An 11,264-nucleotide genomic window follows, 5' to 3' on the forward strand; every position below is an offset into this window, starting at 1 on the left:
CATTAATTATTATTCAGTATATACATTCAAAACTGAGATATAAACCCAGAATTCTGACTTTTTACCTCAGAATTCTAAGTTTACATCTCACAATTCTGTTTTTATACAAAAAATAAAAAAGGTAATTTTGAGTTCTCACAATTTTGATGTTTTTCTTGCAATTGTGAGCTTATATCAATCCTACAATTCTAAATGTTTCCTCAGAGTTCCTCAGAGAGATATAAACTCAGAATTGTGAGAAAAAGTCACAAATAGTTTAGCACTTTGTCACTATTGACATTAAAAAGGAGTGGATGCTGTGAAAAGAACACTTAAAACTTTATAAAGTTTCTGACTAGAAGACTTATGTGCTATTGTGACAGAGTTTGGAGTGAAATGAAGGTAAATAAATGATGACAGTTTTAATTTTGGTGTGATCTGTCCCTTTAATGACATTAGAATCACTCCATATGTAGGTCTCAATTCTGTAGCTATCAATTCTGAATGTCACTGCATGTAACTTCCCTCTAAATTACTATTTAAATTAAAATGGCATAATTCTTAAGTCAGCAAACCCAGACAAGGCTGTCTATTTTCTACTTCATCTCTAAGCTTTCTCATAAAAACCATGTACATCTGGAGGTTAATTCAAATGATATTTCCAATGGCTAAACCAGTGGAAAAGTACCTTTCCCTCTAGAGAGCACAAATTATCTTACATAAGACAACATTGGCATGCTTTTGAAGCAGGGCACAATTCTTCGCTGCCTGTTTATTGAAACGGTCTGAGCTTAGCCTAAATCAGTAAGATTAGTATTGATCCTTGCGAGGCAGAGTGGCAGTTAACTAAGAGTGGTCTGACTTGCCTCAAGACTAACTGCACTTTTGTTATCGCTGGACAAATCTCAAGAGCAACTCACAGACAATGTGTTTCATCCAAGCCTAATTAATGATTGTGTGCTTCATTTACAAGGCTTTGCATAAGCAAGCTCTTCTTTAATTACACCAAGCGATCAATGCAGGAACGAGAAGAGGCCTGACAAGACCAGCACCTGCTAACGATTGTCATGTCATGCTGCTCGCTGTATTCTCTAGTCTATATCTTGTTCATTATATGAATAACTATGAATATTATTTGAAGTCAAGCCAGTTCATTGCAGCAGTCTGAACAAAGCATAAAATGGATAAAAATAAAAAATGCCCTGAATTTTTGAACTCGCGCAATATCATATTTAACAGAGTCAGAAAGGTGCTGAACCTTTAATACTGTTTTCGCTGCCCTAATATTTGTTTCACTTGCAAATGCTTGAAAATTGAACTTTACACATTTAAACAGGAGGTGAACACATACACGCACAATAAGGTCATTCACTTCTGTTCTGTTTCCAAAGCAACAGTAAAGCCATTTTTGTGATTACAGAGATTAAATCTCTGAATAAATATGTTTTGGCTGTTTCATCAGAGTTGGTCTTATGGGGGAATTATGAGTGTCTAAGAGGGCCTGCAAACGGCGTGCTTGCTGTACAAAATTGTCATGTTCTCTTCTAATGGAATTTCACAGTATTAAATGAACTCATTTCCCACTGCAGCCTGAGAACGCAGAGGAGCGGCATACATGCCCACTGGATTTATTGTTCTTTGGTCATGCACACTTTTTGTGCTCTCTTTGGTCTTTTTTTATCCCTTCTCTTCATCTACAGTATTTTCTGTCTTCCATGAACACTATGAAAACATATGGAGACTGATTGGAAAAAAAGAAAACAAAAGGTCAGATAAATGAGGTAAGCAGTGTTTTCTTTACCCTGAGCATTGTGACTGGAAGGATTACATGAATATCATCCTCCCAGAGTTTCCTTGGGAACCCCATACAAAGATACCAGACATCTGAAACATTCAGAGGGACTCTGGATCCCCTCGGGTAACACACACCAACCTCACCTGATGGAATAATAGGTTGCGATGAGAAAAGTCACGGCTGCATAAGAGCAAATGAAGATAATCCCAGGGGAAAGTTATTCTTTGGGAGAGCAGTAATCTCCATCTCAAATGCTGGGTTTTACCATGCGGACAGCCAGAAGAAAAGTGGCTCCATCCAAGCCTGCGCTGCAATCCAAAATCTATGATATTGCACAGAAGAGCCAAATTGGAGGGAAAAAATGTAATGTGATTTTCCATTAGCAGATTAAAATGTCTTTCATGGCTGCCGTTGCTCTTAAATCTATAGCCACGCTTAAACCACCGCGTCTCTACCCAACCTAAAAACGTCAGGAAATGGCCATACGAATGTGGTTTCCTTTTCCTCTGCGATGCAGATGGTTTAAAACTGATTTTCACATGTAAACACCACCCTCTCTGAAACACAGAATGTCTATTTTCAAATTATGAAGATGATTTGAAAAGGAAAACAATACAATGTTACAAAGTGTACATGAAGTGTACATTGTGAAGTATAACAGAATTATGTGTAGCATAACATTGTGTAGTATAACAGAACAATACTACACAATGGATTTAAAGGAATAGTTCACGTAAAAATGAAAATCTGCTGACAATTTACTCACCTTCTGGCCATCCAAGATTTAGATGAGTTTGTTCATCAGAACAGAGTTGGAGAAATTTGCTCACCATTGGATCCTCTGCAGTGAATGGGTGCTAACCAAAGGTTGTAGGTTCAAACCCCAATAAATTAAAAATATGTACAGGGTGGGTTTCAATGATTTGCTATAATACATAAATAATATTTATTATAAATAATAAAATAAAATATCTAATCAATATATATATATATATATATATATATATATATATATACAGTATATATACATACACAACATACACTATGAAAACATATGGAGACTGATTGGAAAAAAAGAAAACAAAAGGTCAGATAAATGAGGTAAGCAGTGTTTTCTTTACCCTGAGCATTGTGACTGGAAGGATTACATGAATATCATCCTCCCAGAGTTTCCTTGGGAACCCCATACAAAGATACCAGACATCTGAAACATTCAGAGGGACTCTGGATCCCCTCGGGTAACACACACCAACCTCACCTGATGGAATAATAGGTTGCGATGAGAAAAGTCACGGCTGCATAAGAGCAAATGAAGATAATCCCAGGGGAAAGTTATTCTTTGGGAGAGCAGTAATCTCCATCTCAAATGCTGGGTTTTACCATGCGGACAGCCAGAAGAAAAGTGGCTCCATCCAAGCCTGCGCTGCAATCCAAAATCTATGATATTGCACAGAAGAGCCAAATTGGAGGGAAAAAATGTAATGTGATTTTCCATTAGCAGATTAAAATGTCTTTCATGGCTGCCGTTGCTCTTAAATCTATAGCCACGCTTAAACCACCGCGTCTCTACCCAACCTAAAAACGTCAGGAAATGGCCATACGAATGTGGTTTCCTTTTCCTCTGCGATGCAGATGGTTTAAAACTGATTTTCACATGTAAACACCACCCTCTCTGAAACACAGAATGTCTATTTTCAAATTATGAAGATGATTTGAAAAGGAAAACAATACAATGTTACAAAGTGTACATGAAGTGTACATTGTGAAGTATAACAGAATTATGTGTAGCATAACATTGTGTAGTATAACAGAACAATACTACACAATGGATTTAAAGGAATAGTTCACGTAAAAATGAAAATCTGCTGACAATTTACTCACCTTCTGGCCATCCAAGATTTAGATGAGTTTGTTCATCAGAACAGAGTTGGAGAAATTTGCTCACCATTGGATCCTCTGCAGTGAATGGGTGCCGTCAGAATGAGAGTCCAAAAAGTTGATAAAAACAATGATCCACAAGTAATCCACACAATTCCAGTCCAACATTTAATGTCTTGTTAAAGGGATAGTTCACCCAAAAATGAAAATGCTGTCATTAATTACTCACCCTCATGTTGTTCCAAACCTGTAAGACCTCCGTTCATCTTCAGAACACAAATTAAGATATTTTTGATGGAATCTGAGTAGGGATGCACCGAAATGAAAATTCTTGGCTGAAGCCGAAACCAAACAAAATGAAACACTGGGCCGAAAGCCGAAGGCCAAATACCGAACACGGTTTTTCGAGGTTTTTTCCCCCCATGTATTTTGCCAATTTTTTTCACCATTGCATAAATTAAATAGCCAAAATGTGCTTTTTACTATTTTGTCTTGCTTTTCAAAGAAAAAAATCAATTACAAAACAATAATTTAAAAATATTTAACACTGAACATTTTTAAAAATTCTAGCAAACATTATACCAACAATGCACAATTTAACTTAAAATTAATAAGTTAGTAAAATAATATTTGTTGGCCATCAGACCCCCTTCTTGAATAAGGCATGTATTTTTTTTTTAAATGAAAGCAGCCTTGCTAAACAGAAGAAACTTCTTTTAAAACATATTAACAGAAAATATGTAACAAAATATTACAGATCCCAATATGAACACTATGTGTGAATGTTATAATAAATGTATTAAAATAGAGCTGTTGTAATGATTATTATCATTATTATTGTCTTACTTTTTATTTTGTTTTACAGAACAACAGTAAAATACAAAATACTAACGTTTACGAATGTAATCTTGCTTTTTCTCAACTTTTATTTTGGCAGAAACGCACAGGAAGACCTCAATGCTTATTTTTGTTGACAACAGCAGATTTATAAATGAGTCTCATTACGAATATGTTGCACATATTGCATTGTCACATGCCTTGTAAAAATTCAAAAAATGTGACTGAGCAACTGACGAGTAACACTGTTTCAGCGCAGATTTCCCTTGCGCTTTGGACTTTGAACCCTGGTTAACAAGCAGATCTGCCTCGAGTTCGTGCAGCGCTGTCAGAATACATGCAATGCGTGCGTGTATTAGAAAACATAACGTTCTGCAGTTTATTTACTAACTGTTTAAGGCCATTTCGTGATTTCAGTCATCATACAGTAACCAGCAACAATCACCCTGACTCTTTCTCAGACAGTTTTAAATGCTTCCACACTGCTGACATGTGTGCTGCCTTATAAAGAGTGCACGCCTCTCACTTTGCGCTGGTTGCTATTTGATCTCGTCACATCATTGTTCGGTACAATTTATTCAGTCTTTTCGCTTATTCGGTTGCCGAACATTCGGTGCATCCCTAAATCTGAGAGCTCTCTGACCCTCCCATAGACAGCAAGGGTCCTTACATGATCTAGGCCCAGAAACATAGCAAGGACATGGTAAAATAATTCATGTGACATCAGGGGTTCAACCGTAATTTTACAAAGCTAAGAGAATACTTTTTGTGTGCAAAAGAAAAAAAAATGAATTTGTGTTCCGAAGATGAACGGAGGTCTTACGGGTTTGGAACGACATGAGGGTGAGTAAATAATGACAGAATTTTCATTTTTGGGTGAACTATCCCTTTAAGTAAAGTCGAAAATTTTCAATGGATTTCAATGTGAGAAGAGGGGATGAACTTTTCACTGGAGTGTTATTATGGATTATAGGCTCATATTTTAGCTAAAAACTTATGCATTGATGACGTATTGATGAATTTACTTACTTGTGGATTATTGTGATGTTTTTATCAGCTGTTTGAACTCTCATTCTGACGGCACGCATTCACTGCAGAGGATCCATTGGTGAGCAAGTGATGTGCAGTAATACTACATTTATCCAAAAAGGATCTAATGAAGAAACAAACTCATCTACATCTTGGATGACCTGAGAGCGAGTAACTTTTCAGCAAATGTTAATTTCTGGGTGAACCATTTCCTTTAACTCCTAATAATACTGCTTTTTATGGTAAATGTGAAATGAGGAAGCAAAGAGTGCCAAATACCATTTGAGAACAGATATGGATGTCCCACTTCTGGTTGGGCCTAATCCGAGACTTAACAGGCTTTGAGCGGGTTAACAGCAGAGAAAGCAGTGATACAAACATTTGAGCATTTAGTAGCAGTATAGTAGCAATATTCTGCCTTATGCAAGGTCAAGGTCAAAATATTGGTATAATAAAAGATTTGTAATTAGTCACAAATACAGTGCACCATGATACACACACACATACAAGCATGATTACAACACTACACAAAACTGGATAACTGGATAGATAAAAGCAACATGAAGTATAGTACAGTGGCGTAAATGGTGTACTCCCCCTTCATTCATCCATAGGGAAGTAAAGAGATTACATTCTGCTATGTGGGGCAATTGATTGTGACATTTAATTTACTTCCCATGCCTTATTTCTTCCTCTCACTAAACCGCAGCTACAAAGCCACTGATAATATAATAACTGGACAAATCACATACATCAAAACCACCACATTCTTATTTTTAAAGAAACATATTGCTATAAACAGGTATGTTATTGTTGATTTGCACAGAAATTTTGAGACAATGAAGCTGATTTCAGCAAAAAAGCACAGCAAGCATCACAGTTCATATGGTGTGAGTGCTTTTTGAAGCTTTGCATGATAGCAGATTAAACTTTATGTTGATATTCTCTGAAAAAGTTCTACATTTTGCAATTGTGTAATTTGAATATGTGCATATTTAAATTCAGTGCATTGTGATAGGTTACAAATCAGGAACCATCAACATTTGAAATTATACATTATAGTCATATCAACAGAACATTTACAATGATTTTTTTTTGTTGAGTCTTTAAAGTTTATTGAAGGTGGATATTCTTAAATACTGTGGTTCTCACTGTTATACAATTCAAGAAAAATTATCTTAGGTAAAATAAGATAGCTTGTGGTTTATAAAGTTGTCTGCTGCTTAAGGGTTTATTTTTAGAAACAATAGAGCATAGGTCACACAATGTGGAGAACGATAAAATAATAAAAAGTATAGTTAGAAGGGGAAGACATAAGTAAAGTTCACTCGGTGGTCATATTTTATTATCTCTAAGTGATTAGCCAATTAAATACCAGTGTTTTGCTTGCACAGTTACAGCAACCTTACTGAAAATAAACCAAAGAACACACCTGAAGCTGAACTTCTACTTCTCCGGTCACCTTACAGCAACGCTGGACGTCTTTTTGTACCCACTGGAGGTTTCAGACCTATTACCAGGGTGATTACATTTGGCAGCTCCAGCCTCAGCTTTTTGATCAAGATGGATGGATTTTTTTTATTCTGGGCAGACACAGGCTTAACGTTGGCTCTGGGTTTGCCTACAGAGGTCGAGTCTAATTAAGAGATGGAAAGAAAGTGATAAGGAAAAAGCAGCCATTGTCCTTTTCTGACTCAGCAGAGAGAGATGGAGAGAGATTTTCCATTTCTGACTCATCAAGAGAAGGAAAGACAAAGCAGAGGAGGAGGGATTGAGACAAAAGTACATCACTGAAGTGTTTTGTGTTAGAAATATGAATATGATAGCAGCAGCATCATTCCTCAGGAATGGTTTTCATATCATCATTTCATCAAAAAGCACATTTATTAAAACTTACTATTGAAAAAAAATATGCTATATTGCACACACACTAATGTACATATATATGATCGAAGTTATGTGCTAATCATAATGTGTAATTCACATTAAGATACATTACAATTAATGAATTTCAAAAAAGAATGCATATAACAAGGTCATATCGACTACATTTTACAGGTTATTTTTAATAGACAAAACAATATTTTTTTTAATTAAGTATAAAAATTACCACTGCTTTGTCTCATCTAGAGCTCTAAAAGGAAAAAAAGAGGCATAATAAAGAATTGTATTATCTTATTAAAAATACAGTAAAAACGAATATTTTGTCAGATATTACAGTTTAAAATAACTTTTTTTCTATTTTATTATATTTTAAAATGTAACATTTTACATGATGGTAAAGCTTATTTTTTAACAGCCATTACTTCAGTCTTCAGTGTCACATGATCCTTCAGAAATCATTCTAACATAATAAAAATATACTAAATTGAAACTTCCCCCTGCACAAGTTGGCATTTGGTCCAAATTCTTGTGCAATCACATGAAAACTAAACAAAACAACAAAACAAAATAAAATAAAATAAAATAATGCATACATACATACATACATACAGTAGTCAACATTTGAAGTGGATCAAAAGATTTCATCAAAGTTGTCCTAAAACCTTCTTTTTAGGATAACTTAGTTCTTAGGACAACTTTGATGAACTTTTTTGATCCACTTCAAATGTTGACTACTGTATATATATATATATATATATATAGAGAGAGAGAGAGAGAGAGAGAGAGAGACCTCCATTGTTTTGGGCCTCACCCTTCAGCTCAGCTATTGCTAACCAAGGCAATTGTCCCGACATGACAAACAACAACACATCCAATAAAAAGGATAACACAACAGAGATTGTAAAGAGCAAATATCAAGGGGACAGAAAAAAATGAAATAGTGCACTTACACAATTTGAGTGCATCCCATCCACAGAAATTATTAATTATAAGTTTGTATGGTTCCTGGAAACACACTGCAATTCGTGCCTGACAGGATTAACTGTGGACACAGTAAATGACACATTATTGTGGATGGTGAAGCTGGGATTCAGCAATTTCGTTTCAGCTGTGAGCTGAGCAGAGAGTGATGTGGAAGAGACTTGTTGAGCAGATAATGTCCATCATCTGATGCTTGGCAGCTAAAATCTGCTCTCTAGCCTAAGGGCATTAGTATGGTTTGGACTTCCTGACTGCTGGCTGTTGCCTTCAGGCTGGGGGAAGTGAGGGCTTTTCTGTGATGCTCTGCTCCTGTGGCCCTTCGACTGGGGTCTAACCTCAAAAAGCTAGCCTGGGAGGGTAGAACAGGGTGTAATTGATCCAAAACTTGCCCTCTAGATAAAAAAAAAAAGACTAGCTGTGATGTACTCTTTAACATCTGATACAGGTCTAGCTTACAACATTTATGCCGTTACAAGCTCTTGATTGTACTGCATGCAATGCATTCAGAGAAAACTACTTATATACACGTCAAATGTAATTGAGAAAAAAAATCCATTAAACACTTTCTTCTTTAGATTATTATTATTATTTGAAGACTGCCCAAGCTCCACAATGCATTTCATTTACATGTACGCATATTCAAACATCATACATCGTGATCAGATCATCATGATCAATGTCAATGTAATTTTTATTTTAAATATGTAAATATGGCGGCATGGACCATTTTCAGTAAATAGTGACTTAAATTTAAGGTCACACAGGATCATCATTTGCGTTTGAACGATCTATAAAATCAGGGATATTATCTTTAACTAAACCTAAAAACAAAAAAAAATAGCACTTAAAATAAAACATTAACTGAAATAAAATATTTCAGGAAGTTGGCAAGGCAGCATTTCTCATTTTCATTTACTTTATATTTAAGTATTAAAATAACTAAAACTAAAAACTAGAACAAAATAAAAAACTATATAGACATTAAAAAATTATAAAAATGACAAAAACAACAAAATTACTAATGGAAAAATAGAAAAAACTGAAAATATAAAAATAAAATCTAATATTTAAAAATATTAAAAACCATAATAGTGTATCAATGATACTAAAATAACACTGACTACAATACAGCAAACAAGTCATAAATGACTTTATTTTCTTTTGAAGCTTGACAGCCCTTAGTCACCATACGCTTATCTGTACAGAATTGAGAAGTCTGTTGTCTGTTGTGTTCCACATAAAAAAATATGTTTTGGTTCACCGATTAATTAATTCAGCGTGACTCAAATTTGACACAATAAAACACAAGATAAAAAGGAAACCCACAAACAAACACGAAAAATAAAAACAATCCCATTTATTGATCCGGCATGACATATAAACCACAGTTTAACTCAAAAAAAGTCCCAAAATAAATAACTTATATTTTTATGTTATTCTGTAACTGTTGTATTAAAATTTTTGATATGTTCTGAAATCTGAAGGAATGTAAAATGAAGACTTTCCATGAAATTCGGCAGAGACGTGATGTGCACATGGCAGCTTAATGCTGAATCCAGAAGCGATTTCACAAGTCTGAGATACTGCACGATGCAAACCTACTTACAGTACAGTGAAAAATATCATTTGGTTACTTTAAAAGAAACTAAACATGCATGGAGCATTTGCTCACACATACTGATCACATGACTAATTAATCACATGATCAGTCAACTTTCATGACTATGGCTGTCTGTTAAGTAAAAAAAAAACTCTTTGACTTTCAGCTCTTATTAAAAACGGTTAATGATCAACACACAATGAACTTGGCAGTGTGTTGAGTTCAGTAGAGAGGGCGTAATGGCATGGTTCAAGGCTCTCAGTTTGTGTAGGGCAGGCAGTTGAGGAGGTAACAGACCCATCTGGCCAGCGCGGAGCTGCGGAGCCACAGCATAAGTTCATACAGCTCTATCTGACACAGAGACCAAAGCTCAGACAGAGAGATCTGCAGTAGCCTGGTCCGAGACTTGGTTTTACTCCTCTTGTGTCTAAAAGGAAGGCACAGAGACACAGAGAAAGATAAGAAAGACTAAGATCCAGTAGAGGAGAGGTGAGATTACACTGGTTAAAGTAAATGATTCAGATTGTGTTGGCTCAGGCTTCGTGGTATAAGTGAGGACTTTAGAAAGACCACACTAGGTCATGTAATATTAACAGTGAGAGAGAGAGAGAGACAGCTAGCAGTGTCAAGGCCATAGTAAGTGGGATGTCCTTGGAGGGAAAACAATGACTCCTCCGCTCTCCTGAATGCATCTCACATTGTCACAGTGAACAGCTTTGAACTGACAAACAGTAAGTGAAATCGCATTCATTTCCTTACACGTTCCCTTGGGAAAAAGAAAGATGAGGGGAGTGAGAAATAAGAGGAGGGTAATGGTGAAATTCGCTCTAATTTCTGAGTATTCAAACTGTACAAAGCTTTTTGAGGTGGACTGGACAAGTTTGACTTTTCAGACCATAGCTGCTGTGTCAGGCTGGAGATGTCACGCTGGTATCATTTCCACCATCTGTCAGGAGCACAGCGACAGCATGAACAGAATACAGGCTGAAAACAGAAAGCAGGGACTGATGGGAACCCAGGAGTCAGTCACGAATCGACACCCGTCCTACTTTGCCAGAAATCTTGCAAAAATGTCAACAGTAACTTTTTGCATGCTCGGCACACGGAATCCAAAGGTTTTTGCCAGACCTGCCGAATCTAGGAGAATTGAGCTGAGAAAATGTAAAACAAAATATTTCTTACCAGTCATAGAAGTAGATTTAGTATTATTTAATATATATATTCACACACACACACACACACACACACACACACACACACACACACACACACACACACACA

General features: G+C 35.9%; 1 protein-coding gene across 2 annotated transcripts in view; it reads right to left on the minus strand.

The window, feature by feature from the left end:
* Positions 1 to 9,751: 9,751 nt before the first annotated feature.
* LOC107676278 (uncharacterized aarF domain-containing protein kinase 1-like) overlaps positions 9,752 to 11,264 on the minus strand; it is a 137,811-nt gene continuing 136,298 nt past the window's right edge. For both annotated transcript variants that reach the window (XM_016470810.1, XM_016470809.1), the window contains one exon: positions 9,752 to 10,410. In XM_016470810.1, coding sequence (XP_016326296.1) covers positions 10,242 to 10,410 — 169 coding nt within the window. In that variant the 3' untranslated portion in view covers positions 9,752 to 10,241. The remainder of the gene's footprint in view (positions 10,411 to 11,264) is intronic.

The sequence above is a fragment of the Sinocyclocheilus anshuiensis genome, unplaced genomic scaffold, assembly GCF_001515605.1.
Source record: "Sinocyclocheilus anshuiensis isolate Anshui unplaced genomic scaffold, SAMN03320099.WGS_v1.1 scaffold3105, whole genome shotgun sequence".
Taxonomy (NCBI): Eukaryota; Metazoa; Chordata; class Actinopteri; order Cypriniformes; family Cyprinidae; genus Sinocyclocheilus; species Sinocyclocheilus anshuiensis.